Here is an 18,969-nt window from a genome sequence, read left to right on the forward strand (position 1 = left end):
GTCAACAGATCTGTAGGCAATGAAAAGCACTTTTCCTTCCATCTCCTCTGAAAACCTTTCCTTTTTATGAGCTGTATAATCCCCCTATAAAAAGAAAAAGCATGATGGATCCATTTCCTCCCATGTCTGCTGTCTTTACAGGAACATTATGCTCAGATTAAGTTTACTGTAGCCTTTTACACAAATAAAAACAAACAGAAACATCCCTCTTTGCAGTGATTAAATATGACTGTGTGTAGGAGGGGAAAGCTTGCATTGATCTGTTTGTCCGCGTATTCAGGAGGTGCTGATGGAGCTGTTGGAGGAGTGTGCTGATGGCCTCTGGAAGGCGGAGCGTTATGAGCTCATCGCTGATGTCTACAGGCTCATCATTCCCATCTACGAACAACGCAGAGACTTTGAGGTAAACTGCACAGCTATAGAACCTTTCTGTGTAACTGCTGCATGTGAACATTTGCCATATGAACTTCCAAGGAAATGATATGTCACTGTTAAAAATAAGTCAAATATATACGGCCATTAAACATTTAATTGTATGTACCCTCCGCTGCATAACTCAGATGTTATTTATTTATTTATTTTATTTTTTTGGCCTTTTTATGCCTTTATTGATAGTACAGCTGAAGATAGACAGGAAGCAGGGGGCAGAGTGACACGCAGTAAATTAGCCGTCCGATGCGGGATTCAAAACGGGGCCAGCTGCAGCGATGACTATAGCCTCCACACACGGGGCGGCCGCTTAACCCACTACGCTACCCCAACTCAGATGTTATTTAAAAAGATCTGATTCTCTCTTGGTTGGTTTCTGTGAAAATGTCTCCAATGTCGTGTTTTTGTGGAACAGAAACTGACACATCTGTATGACACCCTCCACCGTGCCTATACTAAAGTGATGGAGGTGATGCATACTGGCAAAAGACTCCTGGGAACATACTTCAGAGTGGCCTTCTTTGGACAGGTAAGACAAACCAGTTAATCACATATGTAACTGTTTTTGTCTAGCATGAATTCTAACTCAATAACTCTTAACACACACACACACATGAATTTTAATCTACTCGACTAAAACTCTTTTTTAATAAACGTGTCTTTTCTTTCTCTCCCCGCCCTCCAAGGCTGCGGTAAGTGTGTAGAGGTGCAGCTGTGTGTGTTGGCCTTGTGTTTGCATCATTATATTGTTTGAGGCCTGATGTTTTTTTGTGAGATTTCATACATTTAGCTCTGTAGTGGCTATTCCTATGTGTTGCTTTGGGTTGTCTCCCTGTTTACCTTTCCCTTGATCAGCCATTTTACCTCTGAGCCCCACCTACCTCTTCAGTGATTACGCTGGCCTGTTTCCACACACACGGTTGATTTCTTTCTCATAGACACAGGACTAGGTAGTTTATAACAATATGTGCTTGAATATCAGCCTAAACAGATTATGTCTTTTACGTAAGCTGCAGATGTTTTTATGTCTGTTGTTTCCATACCTTACTCCTCTCTTTGCTTAATTGTTGTCTTTTTTGGCATATACACCAGATTTTGCTTTCTTTCTTTAAGTCGGTTGTCCTTTTATTGACTTTTGTATACTTCAGTCAAATGGCTCCAGGTGATAAAGTGGCCCAGAGTTCATGACCAGGCTCCTGACTTCCTTCCTTTCCTCTGCAGGGATTCTTTGAGGACGAGGATGGGAAGGAATACATCTACAAGGAGCCAAAGTTCACTCCTCTATCGGAGATTTCCCAGAGGCTCCTGAAGCTCTACTCCGACAAGTTTGGTCAGGAGAACGTCAAGATCATTCAGGACTCTGGCAGGGTGGGGACACATTTGCATGCGTTTGTATAATGTGACAGTAAATGGTAGACCCTGAGAGTTGTGCAAAGGTCTTGGGAGAACATCTTGTTGATGGTTTGTAGTGCAGAGTTCAGGGACGACATTCAGAAAGGAACAAAACAACAACTCAATAAATGGCGAACTTAACATTAGGGTGACAGGTTAAAGCTGGAGTGTGAACTTCCCTAAATCTAATAAAGATGTACATATACACATAGATATAGATATAAATATAGATATAGATATATAGATATATAGATACAGTAGCATCAAGGACACAACACTTTCCACACATTAGATGTGTGAATATGGATTTTTCTAACAGTCTTATTCCTTGCGCTTGTAGTTTTTACATTTGGATCTATGTTTGGATTAAACAAACAGGATATAGGCTAGCAGTTTCCCTCTGTTTCCAGTCTTTATGCTAAGCTAAGCTAATCACATCCTATCTCTAGATCCATGGTTAATGCACAGACATGAGAGTGGTATTAATAATTTGACAACTCGACAACCTCAGCTATTTTCTGGCTGTGTTTGATTCAAAATAAAAATCTCTTTGTGCACCCACAGGTGAACCCAAAAGACCTGGACTCCAAGTACGCCTACATCCAGGTGACCCACGTCACACCCTACCTAGATGACAAGGAGCTGGAGGACCGGAAGACTGACTTCGAGAAGAGCCACAACATCCGGCGCTTCGTGTTTGAGACGCCATTCACAGTGTCGGGCAAGAAGCAGGGAGGGGTGGAGGAGCAGTGTAAACGGCGGACCATTCTCACCAGTAGGTCACACAGCAGAAGTTCAGACATAAATCTGACTTGTAAAAGCAGGAGCAAGACCCACATGTGGACTTTAAAAACCACTTTAATGACCATCTTATTACACCTGACACATATCTGATCAGATAAGAAGTTTATTACTGTACTGTCCACTTCATCCCAAGGTTCAGGTGCTATCTTGCTTTGTTAATAATCACGCTGACTGATAGTGACATGGCTGTAAGCAGCACGTTTAGGGCCTGGCTATTAGGTTATATACCTGCTGCTCAGAGCAATATCAGTCAGTGCCTCACTCTCCCCTCGTGGGCAGGAGTGAGAGTGGGTTACTATGGTTACATGGATGCTCTGTGTCTCTGTCACCCTAAAACGTTCTCATGACAACACAGATGAACAAGGTAGAATGGTAGAGAAGGGAGTTGCAGCAGAATTGGCTGACCAACTCTGGACTTTGCTTTGCACACGAGACACTGGCTAATTGTGTGTACAATTTCTTAGATCGTCATTATCTTTTATGTCCTTTTTTCTTCCCCAATCCCACTCCCATCCAGCCACCCACTGTTTCCCTTATGTGAAGAAGCGAATAGCAGTCATGTACCAACACCAGACTGACCTGAGCCCCATCGAGGTGGCCATAGACGAGATGAGTGCCAAGGTGGCCGAGCTGAGACTCCTGTGCTCCGCGTCTGAGGTGGACATGATCCGCCTGCAGCTCAAGCTGCAAGGCAGCATCAGTGTTCAGGTATGAGTTATTTCAAAGGTTTACTTGTGCAGAATTTCTTCAGTGTTATTTATGAAGTTTGATCTCCGTTGTCATCCAGGTCAACGCTGGTCCTCTCGCTTATGCCAGAGCTTTCCTCGACGACAGCAGTGCCAAGAAATATCCTGACAACAAGGTCAAACAGCTCAAAGAGGTGTTCAGGTACTTATCAATGACATTTGTGTCTGGCAATAAAACGACAGTATGAAAATGTACCGCATCTACCACAGAACTATTTATTGCCTCATGGGAGTTTTGCATCTCTCCTCAGGCAATTTGTGGACGCCTGCGGTCAGGCGCTGGGAGTGAACGAGCGGCTGATCAAAGAGGACCAGCAGGAGTATCACGATGAGATGAAGGCCAACTACAGGGACCTGACCAGGGAGCTGTCAAACATCATGCATGAACAGGTACGAAGCACGAAGACGGCAGTAGAGACTGCTATGAGTCTTTTCAGCGACAGGGATTTGACAGATTTTTATTGTCCAGTGAGATAAATCTCACCCATCAGAAGTCCTGATATAAAAAGTACTCAAACCAGTGACAAATAAAAATGACTTGTTAAATTGTTATTGGTTTGTATTTGTATTTATGCTCATGTTTCACTTAAAGAGCTGTCCACTGCTGTGATCTTCTGCTCTTTTACTAACCTGTCTCCTGTCTCCTGCTCTCTTTGTGCTGGCCTGAGCAGATTGGATGGTAATGCTGCTTTTGTCATTTGACTATGGAAGAATAGTAAGGGACTGTATGAAAATTATTAGAAAATTAACAAAGCCCTCCCCAAGTGTTAAAGTGTTGTTAATATTTTCATCCTTCTTTGCTTTGTTTGACTCACAAAAAAAAACACTTCCTTCCTCAACTCTCATAAATAAACCAAATGCCACCAAATGAGTGTCTAAATACAAATTAGATTAGATACATAACTGTCCTTCGTAATTAAACCAATTAGGCCAGATCTGTTGGAGACGTTTCTTCCAGACAGCTGGAAGAGCACACCGTTAGACGTGTTGATTACTGTTGGTAAAATAAAGTGTGATGTTTGCTGATGTGTGGCACGGAGAGAGGAAAATAACATCCAAACACAAGATGTGTAAGAGTATAATAATAATAAAGGTAGAATAATGTCAAATGTAAATCTGATAAGAAATTTAGACTAACCTGCCTTCAGAGAAAAATGCAACAAAACATGATCCTCCCACCTCAAATTAATTTCCTACAGTCCCTAAACTTAAATAACCATGTATGTGTGTGTGTGTGTGTGTGCGTGAGGATAAAATACATTTTCCTAATTGACCTTTTCATTTAGATAAACCCAGTGGAGGACGGCACAAGGAGCACTCTGTCTGACTCTATGGGTATCTTCAACGCCATCAGTGGCACACCAACCAGTGCCAACCCACATGGCTCCACCACCGTACTCTGATGTGGATGTTTTAAGTCCAGACTGAAGCCTCCGTCACCACTAATGACTGATTAAACTACCTGCCAGTCAAAAGGAATCAATTAGGACAGTACCTAAACACAACTTGAAGCCATCATCATCCATCGTTGTTTCTTTCTCCTGCTATTCCTGAACATGTCATGAGCTGGATGAGTGTGATGGGTTGATGTTCACTCCCTGTTATCAGTAGGCCCATTGTTCTTGTTTCCTATGGAGACTCCAGTCAGTACTGTTGACTTTCAAACAGAGAACTTTGAGCGATTCTATCGACTATTGGCCAGATTTGGGTCATTTATCACTTTGTATAGTTTATTTTATGTGGGCATATGTTCGGACACAGCAAGTGTGTATCCAGTACTGTGACTGACATGATGCTATCTTAATTGTCCTGGCGTTGTAAGCTCCACCCAACATGAGGGACTTCAGTATTTGATTTAGAGTCGACACCCGATCTGTTTTTAAATGTACGGTTCCCATTCATGTACAGTGTTTGTAAGAGAGTGCTTCGAGAAGGTTTTTAATGGAAATAAATGCCACTGCTGTAACGTTCATACATTCTTCAGCTGATGCACAGTATTTTTTACATTTCCCTTTTCTATTCTTTTACATGGAGGCTGTGTTACAGCAGAAGGCATCAGAGTTTATCTTTTATCTCACATCTGAAAAAATCATTCACTCTATTTTAGGCCAATAGATGTGTATAGAAACTGTCTAAAGCCAAGTGAACCGCAGCGTTTGAACCTATTTTCTGTAAAAAAGAAAAAGGAAAAAAAAAAAAAAAGTGTGTGTGCAATATTTTCTATTGTTACCAAGGCAACCTACTGCACAGAAAACCACTCTTGCCAAAGACATTAGAAAGAGACTGTGCAATGCAAGACAAGGGTGTGACGCTTTGTAATCTCCCCCCTCTGTTTCTTTGTCTGTCATGTAGATGCCTTTTATTATCTGTGAGGTCAAAGTTAAGAAAAAAAACATTTGTACTTAATGACTGCTCATGTAAATATGTTTAAGACATAAATAAATCAAATCTGTAATAATATCTCATTGTTATCATTCAAGATTTTGCTGGAACTTAATATCGTATGATCACCGAGGTCATGTGGTTTTATTGTCATTACTGTTGTTTTCTGCTGTTATCTCAGATATAATTCAAAGCAGTCTCTTATCTGTGAAGCAGAAGCCACATCTGTCAGTGCAGCTTTTGTCTCAAATACAGAGGAGGGACTCGTGATGTTCGGCTGTTACTGTGGGTGAGTTCAAAAATGGACTGTTAAAATAGACCTGCAAGTCCTTGCACAGCCACTTCAAGTCTCCGTAAGTCCCTATGTTCAAATGTCCAACTTCACAGCAGAAATAAACATGTTTACAGCCTGGTACAAAAAACACTTTTGGTCTCTATAGATAATTTCCCCGTTCATGACAACTGTACTGAGGGTGAATTTATATACAACTCACCTGTTCACATTATATTAAGGCTTAAAGTTATGCAGGATTGAGAGTGTGGATGTTTGTCATTACAGATGGCTTGTTTGAGCACCCTGGCGTCTTCAGTCCACCTCAGGTCTGCCAATGATACACGTCTTCATCGATTTTTAGATTATCCGGGAGGCGGAAGGGGCAGAACTACCATCATAGCGGTGGCCACTGCACAGATTTAGAGCTTCAAATCGGCTTTTTAGAAACCTGACACGCACATTCACTTCCCATTCTTTTTACTGTCAGTGCCAATCACCCATATACTTTGTACCGCTTTGCATTGCTGTATAAAATCTGTAAACAGTAGCTTTTAATGCGTTTAACTACTAAAAAAATAAGTGCAGGCAGCTCTTAGCTATCAGATTAGTTAATGATATAACTAATAATGTTATTTATTGATGTTTTCAGTCGTACTTTTTGACTTTTAAAAGCTTCTGTCAGTTATACAGCTATGGCTTTATGATATGCAGTTTATGTTCAGGGTGTAACGTGATAATGCTGTGCTGGCTGATAATGTGTCATAGCAGGATACAGTATTATCAGTTAGAAATAATTGTGATGTTTGTGCGTGTGTTTGTGAGCGGAGTGAATGGTTTGTGCGACAGACGGGAGGGAAATCAGGATGCTGACTCCAGTAAAAACCCAGCGGTGCTCTGTGTCATGTAAAAACACCAGCTAATCCCACCTCTGATCACTGACAGAATCCACCACCACCCCTGCTGACCCACACTGACACACACAAATACACTTTGACTGGACAAACACTCCAGCTCCAGAGATATGGCCTGCTAAACATCATGCTGTGTGTTTGTGTGTGTCTTTATTGGACAGGAATGCAAGACTTATACTGCTGTGAGCTTTTCATATGTTGCATCTGTTACTGTCTTATGTAGCCTGAGTTTATTTAAAGGTAAGTACTCCATGCACTTTATGTATACACACAGTATATGATTTATATAGTGCATACACACAGTGGCTACTGCTAATGAAGCTTGTGTTTGGAAAGAAACAAACAGTGAACACTGCTCTTTATCTGGAAGGCAAGACCCTCTTCTGTGATTGCACCTGAGTTCCCTAAGTCGTAAAGTAATTACCGACACACACACGTGCACACACACACACACACACTCATGAGGAGCTGGGAGGAATAATGGTGACTTGCACGTTGGGTGGTGCTGGACAAGATGAACCACAGTCCAGCATCAGTGGGCGTTCCAGGAGGGGAGGTTATATAAGAAGGTGTCCAGGCCTCGGCTCGGTCTTCGTGTCGTGGATCTGAACAGGGGTCACCAGTCTCTCTTTGTGTCTTTTTTGCTGAAGGATTCATTCGGAGAGGGGACCCGAAGTCGACACACACCGCAGTCATGGAAGGTGAGTCCCAATCTGCACTATGACCCCACTACATCTTGGGTTTTACAGATATATCACAACTGTTTTTTGCTTTATACACATGAACTTATAACAAATATACAATTATTTGTAGCAAACTGACTGCATTCGTTCAGTTGGTTACATTAAACAGTGTTTATCTGCATAAATGATCACGTTACATAATGTTTGACTTCCTCGTTTCTGCAGGATATAAGGAGAAGAAGTCAAAAAGTGTAAGTCCAACTGTTAATGTCCTCTCAGTAGAGTTTATAATAATGCTATGATAGCCAACATCATGGCATAAAAATCCAAATCCAGGCTTCAGCCTAACTCAGTGTATCTGAAGTCTTTTTAAATATGATGTAAGTTATTCGCATGTAACATTAAGTTTGTTATTTAATACGCTGAAGTTTCTGCTTTCTCTCTAACAGATTGTTATCTGTGGCTACCCAATAAGCATCTTTTTCATTGTGGTCAATGAGTTCTGTGAACGTTTCTCCTACTATGGCATGCGAGGTGAGTTGGTTTGTTGTGGATCTTTATAGTTTCTGTTGTCAAACTGCTTTATCCATATTTTAAGATGCTCTTTGTCCAAGTACAAATACTTGCTCTGCAGAAAAATGCTCCCTGTGAGTATACAGTAGAGTTAAGCCTGGTGGTTCCTAACCTCTGAATACCCTTTTCCCTGCATCCTCCTGTCTGCAGCCGTGCTGGTGCTGTACTTTAAGTACTTCTTAAAGTGGGATGATGACTTTGCCACCACCATCTACCATACGTTTGTGGCTCTCTGCTACCTGACACCCATCCTGGGAGCCATCGTGGCTGATTCATGGCTCGGCAAGTTCAAGTGAGTTTAAGAAGACACCAAAATCCTAAATATACTGTAGCACATACATGATGTTATATATGGTGTGTTTTCATGTGCTGGGGTCAAAGTACATCACAGAATCAGCTGTTAAATTTCATCCTTGGATTTTTGACCCGTGTCTATCTTATCTCTATCTGTACCTGATGTACACCCGTTTAACGTCTCACTCTTTTTCTCCTCCACCACCTCCTCCTCCTCCTCCACCCTCTGCACAGGACTATTGTTTACCTGTCCATCGTTTACACGCTAGGACAGATTGTCATGGCAATAAGTGCTATCCATGACATCACAGATGCAAACAGGGATGGAACCCCCGACAACATGACCTTCCACATGTGAGTTGAACGCGCTCAGATCCGTGTGACGGGAGTACATTAAGTACATGTGTTGACATTGTGCCTGTGCTGTGTTTGGCCTTCAGAGCTCTGTCCATGGTGGGTTTGATCCTCATTGCCTTGGGAACAGGAGGCATCAAACCCTGCGTGGCTGCCTTCGGTGGAGACCAGTTTACTGACGATCAGGTTAGATGTGGCTCCAGAACACACACACACACACACACACACACACACACATGCACACACACACACGCACGCACACTCTGCATACACATGAGAAAACTTACATAAACACTTCTGCAGTCTTGTGAAAGCACACTGTGCACATGGTAGTCATGAAAACATAAACATTGACCTTCCCCTTAGGTACATACATGCATGCATGCACACATCACATGCAGGACAGGAGTACCTCTCTCCTTTACTTCCATGTGCACACACACACACACACACACACACACACACACACACACACTGCAATTAAAAAGCAAGCTCACTCAGCCAGGCATCGCATCAGCACTTCTTGTATCTCAGTTTCATTCCAGCCAGTTGTTTATTAACTAATAACAAAGGGTACATTGGTCACTTGTTATGACTGTGGTTAATTTAATATGTAAATAAGAATGTGCCATCCCTGGGAGATGATTGGTGGAATAATTCTAGGCACTAGCCCATGATTGGATGGAGCTAAGAAACCACCTGGATATATAAAGAGCCAAGATGGTGGCCAACCGGCCTCCTCTCCCAACTGGCCAATTCTCGTTATGCCCTAGGCTAGACTGGGGCATAACACGCTTTATTACACTGTTCAAGGCCAGGACCAGGGATTACATCATAATATTAATGCCTGTGGTGAAATGAGGTGTTATGCAAGATCAGAGTAAGAGGTTAGGAAAAATCACGGTGCATGTGTTTTGTCCAAACTTCCCGTGTCCAACAGGAGAAGCAGAGGAGCACGTTCTTCTCCATCTTCTACCTGTCCATCAATGCCGGCAGTCTGCTGTCCACCGTCATCACCCCCATCCTCAGAGGTACACCAAAGCTGATCACAGAATGTAAAATATGCAAATAATATCGTATATATATTGAATTTATATATTGTGTGCTGTGGTTTCCAGCTCAGGAGTGTGGCATTCACACCCAGCAGAAGTGCTACCCTTTGGCCTTTGGCGTCCCTGCTGCTCTCATGGTGGTAGCTCTGAGTAAGAACTCTACTACTATTACTACTACAACTACCTCTACCACTAATTGCACGGGATATGGGAATTGTAGTCTCCAGTGTTTTTTTTGGCTCTTGACCCATACAAAGGCTTGAACCCTTGGTTACTTCAGTTGTGTCTTATGTCTCTCCCCAACTTGTATAATGGTAAATAACTTAAGTGCCTCTTTAATACATTCTTGATTCATTTATTTCCTACATTTCATTATGACTGCAGCTGTATAAAACACGTGACTGTTAAACTGAGCTTGAACTAAAGATAAGGACAGCTTCTAGGTCATAAATTACCTGGAGCTATAACTCTTGATTACTGAATAATTTATAAACCCTTTATCACCCCGCTATAAAGTATATTTCCTAAGAAAGTGACACTGTGAATATTTATAGTGCATAGAAGATAAGTTCCAACAATGACCTCTTTTATTTTCTGGATCATTTCTGCAGTCGTGTTCATTGTTGGTAGTGGTTTGTACAATAAGACGGCCCCTCAAGGCAACATCCTGGTTAAAGTCTGCAAGTGCATCGGGGTGAGTGGCTTTTAAACATTGTTTGGGTGCTTTTAAATAGAACCATATGTGAAACAAAACTGACAGCATGAAAATGTCCTTCCTGCTATCTGTAGTTTGCCATCAAGAACAGGTTTAGGCATCGTTCCTCCGAGTACCCTCGCAGGGATCACTGGATGGACTGGGCTGAGGAGAAATACAATGTAAGTGTAGTATACATATGCAAGTACATGCAACAATCAATACAGTACAGTCAGTGATCATAATCCTTCCCTATGTTTGGCTCCAGAAACTCCTGATTGCTCAGGTGAAGATGGTGGTGAAGGTTCTGTTCCTCTACATCCCTCTGCCAATGTTCTGGGCTCTCTTTGACCAGCAGGTAACTACAAATCTTCTCCTCGACACTTAATGGTGAATAAGTGACAGGTTTCGAAAGAAAAAGAATCAAATGACAGACTAAAGAAGAGCTGCATCTCCTCCACAGGGCTCAAGGTGGACCCTCCAGGCGACCACCATGAACGGCGACTTTGTAAGTGTTTCGTTTCTGCTATGTCACACCTCGTGAAGGCAAACATCGGAAAAGAGTTTTTTTTTAAATTGAGATTCTGTTTGTCTCTTTTTCAACAGGGATTTCTCATCATCCAGCCCGATCAGATGCAGGTAGGACACTTGTGTTGATTATACTCGTTTTGTTTCAGCGTTTCTTGAGGCAGTTGATGTGGATCTAAAGAACAGGCTTCAAATCTGTGACTCGCCTTCTGCTTCCACCAGACTGTCAACCCGATCTTGATCCTGGCTTTGGTGCCCATCATGGACAGTTTGATCTACCCGCTGATTAACAAGTGCAAATTAAACTTCACGTGAGTTTATTTTTATCTTTCATTGCTGTGTGATGGAAAATATTACCTTCCTTTCACTCTCTGGTGTCTCGGTTCATTGCATTTTTAAATTTTGTTTTTTGATTAAATATCTATTCTTATAAATACGATTGCTATATTTCTGCAGTCCATTGAAGAGGATGACTGTGGGGATGTTCCTTGCTGCTCTCGCCTTTATCGTTGCTGCCCTGGTCCAGATACAGATTGATGTGAGTGTAACACACATAAAAACATACAACACTGTGCAACTTAGACATGTTTATGAAGCAAAACTCTCTCTCACACACACACACATCTCCGTTTCCCTTCCAGAAAACCATGCCACAGTTCCCATCAAGCAAACAAGGCCAAACGAAGTTCATCAACATGCTTGACACGCAGCTGAACGTTAAAGCCGGACACTACAACATCACCCTGTCGCCTTACACGGTACCCCAGACACACACACTAACTATCCAACATGTACTCAAACAGAAAGGATATATTGACTTATCTTTTCTCCCACAGGCCAATGCGGATTACCTGACCTTTGATGAACCATTTGAACTGTTTCTGAACTCTAATACCAGTGTACAAGCTGATATACCAGATGGCAATCGGACTACAATGGTAATCATCCAGGGTCCGGTCAGTCCCATGTACAAACAGGTGAGCACCAGATAGGGTTAAGTCCAACTGAAATTATGAATCTGAATGTAGTTCTTCCCTTCTAAACCTTTTTACGAATGAGCTGAAACCAATATTTAATGTTTTCATTTGACTCTGTATCATACCTAAACCCACAGAGATTTGATTGTCCTGACATGGAGTAGTTCCTACTTTAATATGATGGGGGGGAAAACGTTTAACATGTGGAGGCTCTAATGTGTTTTTCTCTCTCCAGTTCAGGGACCTTGAATCCAAACCAGAAGAGGGCGGTAATGCTATCAGGCAAGTTTCTAATTGTTCCGAAGCTTATAGGAATTCATTTGTATAAAGTCTTAAGAGGCTACGTGTAATTACTTTTCTGTTTTGTCTTCTTGTGATCCTCGAAAAAAGACCTGACCCATCAAAAAAAATAGCCAGAAAATTCTGATTTTTTGGAACTGAGATGTTTCTTAACTCTTATAACAAAATCCACATTTTTTTTTTTTTTTTTTTGCTATATCATGTTGTTTATGAGATATTTTTTGTATCATAATGGATACAGTGGGCGTTTTTGGCAAATTTTTGTTTACAACAATGTTAATTTTAGCCCAAAAAAAGAGTTTGGTCAATAACATTTTGAAATGATAGAACATGAACATGAACTTTTTCCTTTTTTTTCTTTTTCACATAACACTTTCAACACCTTTTAACACCTTGTTCAGGCAAAGATGCACCTTACACTTCCCACAGTAGACATATGAAAAGTGATTGCCCATGCAGTGCTGTTGGAACCTCGTCTGTGCTTGTCTGGGCTACACTTTCCTCTTGTTTGTCTTCCTCATCACTGCTATCTGAACTTTCCTGCCTGTCCTGAGGAGTCCATTCCTCATCCTCATCCTCATCATCTTCTGCCAACTTCTCTATGTCACTTGTATCACCATCCATTATCACGTTGATGACATTTTCAATGTACTTTCTCTTTCTCTCTTCTCCCTCTAGCCTTTTTGACATCTAAAAATAGACATATCATATAGCATAGACATTATTTCAGAGGAACTGTTATTGTAAATACTCAAAACGTATTTAAAGATGGCATTTCAGTGATTAATTAGATTAATGAAGTCATCAAAATAGTGTGTGTTTGTATTTTAGTAAGCGTTATGTAGATTAATTTACAAAAAACGAGAAATGACAGTTTGGAGAAAAAATACATTTTATACCTGCTGTATCAAATTTGATACAGACATTTTAACACGATTAAATTGTAATATAAAGAATGAGTTACTTAATAAATATGCATTCTTTCAATGAATGAACAACTTATTTTAAAAAATTACTTAGAATTTTGAGGTTATTCTCACCATGACTTCTCATACAACGGGTTTTTAAGGCAAGTATTGTTGGTGTTGATGAGATAGAGGTCTCAGAAACTCATGTATCAAATATGATACGAATGGCATTATAGGGGTAAATGTTTTGTGATCCTGTTAGTTATACAGAAATATCTTTCATGGTTTTGGGTTTCCATCCTCCTTTGTCCCACAGGTTTTTTAATGGTTTTGGCTCAGCCCTGAATGTAACTGTGGGCGATCAGAATTTTGGGAAAATCGTCCCTAACAACATGTCGGAACGTGTTCTAGTGCCACGGGGAAAGTAAGGCTGGTTCATTTCTACATGTTGCATACAGTCGTACTGGAGAAATGTTGTACCTCTGACAGTTTTTTGTTGTTTTTTTCTTGGTTAGCGCACAGTTCCGGATCTTTGATGGTACTCGTGAGTGCACGTACACTCAAGAACTGGGCTTTGGCAGCTCTTACACCTTGATCATCCCGCCGACTGTGCCATTTCCACAGGTAACTTATGAAGATATTTTGAGTGAATAATCGCTGTAATTTTAACTTGAGGTAACACATCTGGGTACATATCTGTGTCTGTAGTGCCAAGACAGTATCCGACCAGTGCTGAACATCGAGCGTAACACCGTGCACATGGCCTGGCAGATTCCTCAGTATTTCCTCATCACTGCAGGCGAGGTGGTCTTCTCTGTCACTGGTCTGGAGTTCGCCTACTCACAGGTAGAGGCTGCTTTCCTCAAACGTCTGACAACACTGCAAAAGTAGTTTGGAAACAACTAAATCACACACAATAAGTGGATTGCATTGGATAGTAAAATCTGTGTCTTAATAATTTGAATCTCCTCTTACACTCCAGGCACCCAGCAACATGAAGTCCGTGCTGCAGGCTGGTTGGCTGCTAACTGTTGCCGTAGGTAACATCATCGTGCTCACCATTGCTGAGGTTATAAAACTGGATGATCAGGTGGGTGGAGGTGGCGTATTCTCACTGACCATTGGGAAAATTCATTTAATACCAACACAATAATGGCTCCAAAATAACATGTTTTCTGTTTTCACCAGTGGGCTGAGTACATCCTCTTCGCCTCTCTGCTGATCTTGGTGTGCATCATCTTTGCCTTCATGGCCCATTTCTACACGTACATCGACCCGGCCAAGATAGAGGCGGAGTTTGCCAAGGAGGAACCTGAAGAGAAGAAGAAGGAGAGTCTGAAGATGGACAAGAAGGACTCAGTTAAGAACTTCTACGAGAACGGGACGAATTCTGACTCCAGCTCTGACGAGGAGGAACCCAACCAGACCAAGATGTAAAAGTGACTCTATTCAAATGTTTCATCAGAGCACTTGAAGATTTTTTGGTCATTTTGTCAATGCAGTCTGGTGCTCTTCTGGACATGTAGTGGTTAGAATGAATGAATGAATGACCGAATGTGGTGAAGTGAAGGAATGTGAAGGTGAAGTTGTAAGAACACAGACATGTGGCTCTGATGGTTCCAGTCTTGGTAGACTGTTTCAGTGAGAAATCTTGGCGGTATTTTGGCTCAACCTTGATTTTTCTTTCTTTTTAGGTTATTCATAATTAAAACCCCTGGATCTTTATTAGTAAGTAATTTATGCTTTTGCTGTTGTAAATTTGTGTTTACAATGAATTATTTTTGCACTGTGTGGCAACATTTCATAGATATTAGTGATGTACTGAAGTGCACCAACAAACCATTCCAACCATTTGTATTTATTTCCAAGCACAGTGTTGTATGTACTGTAATATATTCCCTTTTATATGATATTCTTACCTGCTCCAGGGTAAAATTGAACAGACTGCTTACTGGGGCAGAAAATATTGAATCATATTCCACATTCAACCCCAGATTTCATTTTGGCCTGGCTTCAATAAAGATGGTGGCAAGGACGACAACACACACTTCTTTGTGCATATTGTAGTATTGTCATATTTCAGTTGAGCATGTTTTCTTAATCTCTGACACAATGTGGTCATTTCTTGATTTAATACAGTAAATATCTTACATATTGTAAGTGGACAACTTAAATGTCCAGATATTTAACCTAACATTTTGAATTCCAATCTCATAATGCAGGTTTAGGAAATCTAAATGATAGATGATCTCATAAGTTTTGCATAGTATTTCAGAGGGCGCTGCTGACAACTCTGAACTCATTTAGGTAAGCGGTATTGATGAAATATGAAAATCTAGTGGATTACTAAAAATCTTTGCCAATATATTAGTATATTATTAATAGAATTAGTATTTATAGATTTTTGATACATATATTACACTGAATAAACACAAAAGACACACAGACATAGATGGTCAAATCTTTATTTAATGATAACTCAATAACGTAATATTTTTTTGTTTTTAAAAGATAAATAAGCTTAAAATACCAGTAGTAAAAAAAGTAGCTAAACTGACAGAGCCTTATGCAACCCTCCAGTCCTCTAATGTGGGACAGACCAGCTTTCTGACCTACTGGCAGTGTGTCACATGCTTTACAGTGCGGCTTCCACAAGCTAATGTTCTCTCGTCACCCTGAAGGTGAGCTTCAATGAGATCCCCAAGAGGAAAGAAAAGACAGAACGGGAGCCTGTAGCAACTGATAACTACAAATAATGTCATGTTTCACCGCCATCTAATTCCAACCATTATTACACTGTTGATACATAAAACTCTTTGAAGATGCTGCATCATCATTTCAATAACAGTTTTTACTCGTACATTATCTGATCTGTTATAAGTTGCTACTGCGAGTCTCAAAATTACAAATTTACAGCTTCCTCAAGCCAAGACGACGACAGACAATTCTGGCCACAGAGAAAGAAAAAAGCCATGTTAATGCACATGCATGTGGTTTCTCATTCATATCCAACAGTTATGTCAAGTGATGAGGTGGAGATGATTTTCCCCCTAGTACCTTTTGTGTATTGGTGCAGGGCTGAACCAACCAAGACAGTTCATATGAATGTATGTATGTATGCTCATATGTATGTATGTATGTATGTATGTATGTGTGTATGTGTGTATGTGTATGTTTATATGTATGTATGTATGTATTCATGCTCATATGAATGTTTGTATGTTCATATGTATGTATGTATGTATGTATGTATGTATGTATGTATGTGTGTATGTTTATATGTATGTATGTATGTATTCATGCTCATATGAATGTTTGTATGTTCATATGTATGTATGTATGTATGTATGTATGTTCATATGAATGTATGTTTATATGAATGTGTGTATGGCTTAGAAGCAGCACTCCAATCTGAGCTATCGGCCCACACAGGTGGAGATGTCTTTTCCACAGTTTATACTCTTCCTTTTGGACGCAACCCTCAAAAGCCACTGCACCTCATAAGGTTCGAACTCAGAACTTCACAGCTTAGAAGCAGCGCTTTACCAAACTGAGCTATAGGTCCACATAGTTGATCACCTGTAGTTTCCACTCTTTCGTTTGGATCCAATCCAACCCAACAGACCTCAAATATTTTACCAATAGGTTGGAGGTGATGAACTGTCTTACAAATGTTCACTTTTTCGCTTGGATACAGACTTTTATATTTAATGGCTTTAATGGCAGAACTGTGGCGGGTAAGTGTAAATTGTCATGTAACTTGTAAAATATATGATCATTTTCTGTTTTGTTACCAGTCAAAGTATATCTCATCTGGATTTGAAAGTATTCATATGAACATACATACATACGAACATATGAACATACATACATACGAACATACGAACATACATACATACGAACATACGAACATACATACATACGAACATACGAACATACATACGAACATACGAACATACATACGAACATACGAACATACATACGAACATACGAACATACATACATACATACATACATACATACATACATACATACATACATACATACATACATACATACATACATACATACATATGAACATACATACATTCATATGAACATACATACATACATATGAACATACATACATTCATATTAACATACATTCATATGAACATACATACATACATATGAACACATACATATGGGCATATATACATACATTCATATGAACATACATTCATATGAACACTCATACATATGAACACTCATACATACATATGAACACTCATACATATGGACATATATACATACATTCATATGAACATACATTCATATGAACACTCATACATATGAACACTCATACATACATATGAACACTCATACATATGGACATATATACATACATTCATATGAACATACATTCATATGAACACTCATACATATGAACACTCATACATACATATGAACACTCATACATATGGACATATATACATACATTCATATGAACATACATACATATGAACACACATACATTATGAACATATATACATACATTCATATGAACATATATACATAGATTAGTTTAGATAAAAACTTTGTCATTACACATGCATAAATACAAGGCAACGAAATGCAGTTTAGCATCTAATCAGAAGTGCAAATAGAACAGTGCAATAGATGCAATATTTACAGTAAATCAAATCAAATCAATTTTATTTGTATAGCCCAAAGTCACAAAGTACATTTGCCTCAGAGGGCTTTACAATCTGTACAGGGAGTGACACTCTCTGTCCTTAGACCCTCGGTTCGAGTGAGGAAAAACTTGCCCACAAAAACCCTTTTAACAGGGAAAAAATGTGGAAGAAACCTCAGGAAGAGCCACAGAGGAGGGATCCCTCTCCCAGGACGGACAGACGTGCAATGGATGTCACGTGTACAGGACAAATCAACACAAACATATTGTACAATGACTGATAAAATGACAATGAATTATAATGAATGATAAAAATGATTACAGTAATAGATATGGTAGTAATAATGACAGTAATAATATATGTAGTGGGCGTCATGCAGGATCACAGCAGCAGCCACGATCCACGAGAACCTGCTGGACGACAGAGCACAGAAACTCCGGGCAAAAGGTGTAAGGTGTGTATAGCTATGTGCAGAGTCTGTACAGATAAACAATGTGGGCAGTAGACAGACAGACAGACATATGAACATATATAGATACATTCATATGAACATACAAACACACATTCATATATACATAGATACATACATACATATTTATATGAACATGCATACATACATTCATATCAACATACATACATTCATAGGAACATACATATGAACATACATACATATTCATGCGAACACACACACACACACACACACACACACACAAATACATACGAGCCCAAGGGAGACTAACATGAAGTAACCTGTGACAGTTGGTGCCCATATTTTTGTCTCTGCTGAGGAGGCAGCAGCACCCCCTGCTGTCTGTAAAGAGAAGTGAAAAAGCTCACAGCTCCTGGTAACTGTGGTTACAAGTGTCACATACTCGTACCACCCTGAACACGCCTGATGGTGGGAGCTGAGCAGAGTCAGACCTGGTTAGTACTCAGATGGGAGACCACCTGGGAAGACCAGGTACTACAAGCCTTTTGTCAATTCAATATAT

General features: G+C 40.2%; 2 protein-coding genes across 11 annotated transcripts in view; both read left to right on the top strand.

The window, feature by feature from the left end:
- Positions 1 to 5,831, top strand: part of dock9b (dedicator of cytokinesis 9b) — a 60,148-nt gene extending 54,317 nt beyond the window's left edge. For 6 of the 9 annotated variants that reach the window (XM_019257456.2, XM_019257461.2, XM_027291671.1 and 3 more), the window contains 9 exons: positions 281 to 403; positions 845 to 958; positions 1,116 to 1,121; positions 1,651 to 1,797; positions 2,386 to 2,596; positions 3,143 to 3,333; positions 3,413 to 3,513; positions 3,623 to 3,761; positions 4,658 to 5,831. In XM_019257456.2, the coding sequence (XP_019113001.1) occupies positions 281 to 403; positions 845 to 958; positions 1,116 to 1,121; positions 1,651 to 1,797; positions 2,386 to 2,596; positions 3,143 to 3,333; positions 3,413 to 3,513; positions 3,623 to 3,761; positions 4,658 to 4,774 (1,149 nt within the window). In that variant the 3' untranslated portion in view covers positions 4,775 to 5,831. Of the gene's footprint in view, positions 1 to 280; positions 404 to 844; positions 959 to 1,115; positions 1,122 to 1,650; positions 1,798 to 2,385; positions 2,597 to 3,142; positions 3,334 to 3,412; positions 3,514 to 3,622; positions 3,762 to 4,042; positions 4,051 to 4,657 lie in introns of all 9 variants that reach the window. The other 3 variants (XM_019257459.2, XM_019257454.2, XM_019257458.2) reach the window with 2 other exon arrangements.
- Positions 5,832 to 5,991: 160 nt separating this feature from the next.
- slc15a1b (solute carrier family 15 member 1b) lies at positions 5,992 to 15,345 on the top strand. Of its 2 annotated transcripts, XM_027291348.1 has the most exons (24): positions 5,992 to 6,042; positions 7,589 to 7,639; positions 7,847 to 7,872; positions 8,071 to 8,155; positions 8,345 to 8,486; positions 8,723 to 8,842; positions 8,929 to 9,028; positions 9,783 to 9,873; positions 9,961 to 10,044; positions 10,506 to 10,588; positions 10,684 to 10,770; positions 10,857 to 10,946; positions 11,052 to 11,096; positions 11,195 to 11,227; positions 11,339 to 11,427; positions 11,573 to 11,654; positions 11,758 to 11,874; positions 11,953 to 12,093; positions 12,329 to 12,375; positions 13,618 to 13,725; positions 13,817 to 13,925; positions 14,010 to 14,147; positions 14,284 to 14,391; positions 14,490 to 15,344. In XM_027291348.1, the coding sequence occupies exons 2-24, from the start codon at positions 7,633 to 7,635 to the stop codon at positions 14,736 to 14,738; spliced, it is 2,181 nt and encodes a 726-aa protein (XP_027147149.1). In that variant the 5' UTR covers positions 5,992 to 6,042; positions 7,589 to 7,632; the 3' UTR covers positions 14,739 to 15,344.
- Positions 15,346 to 18,969: the final 3,624 nt, after the last annotated feature.

This window comes from Larimichthys crocea, chromosome XIX (assembly GCF_000972845.2).
Source record: "Larimichthys crocea isolate SSNF chromosome XIX, L_crocea_2.0, whole genome shotgun sequence".
NCBI classification, from domain to species: Eukaryota; Metazoa; Chordata; class Actinopteri; family Sciaenidae; genus Larimichthys; species Larimichthys crocea.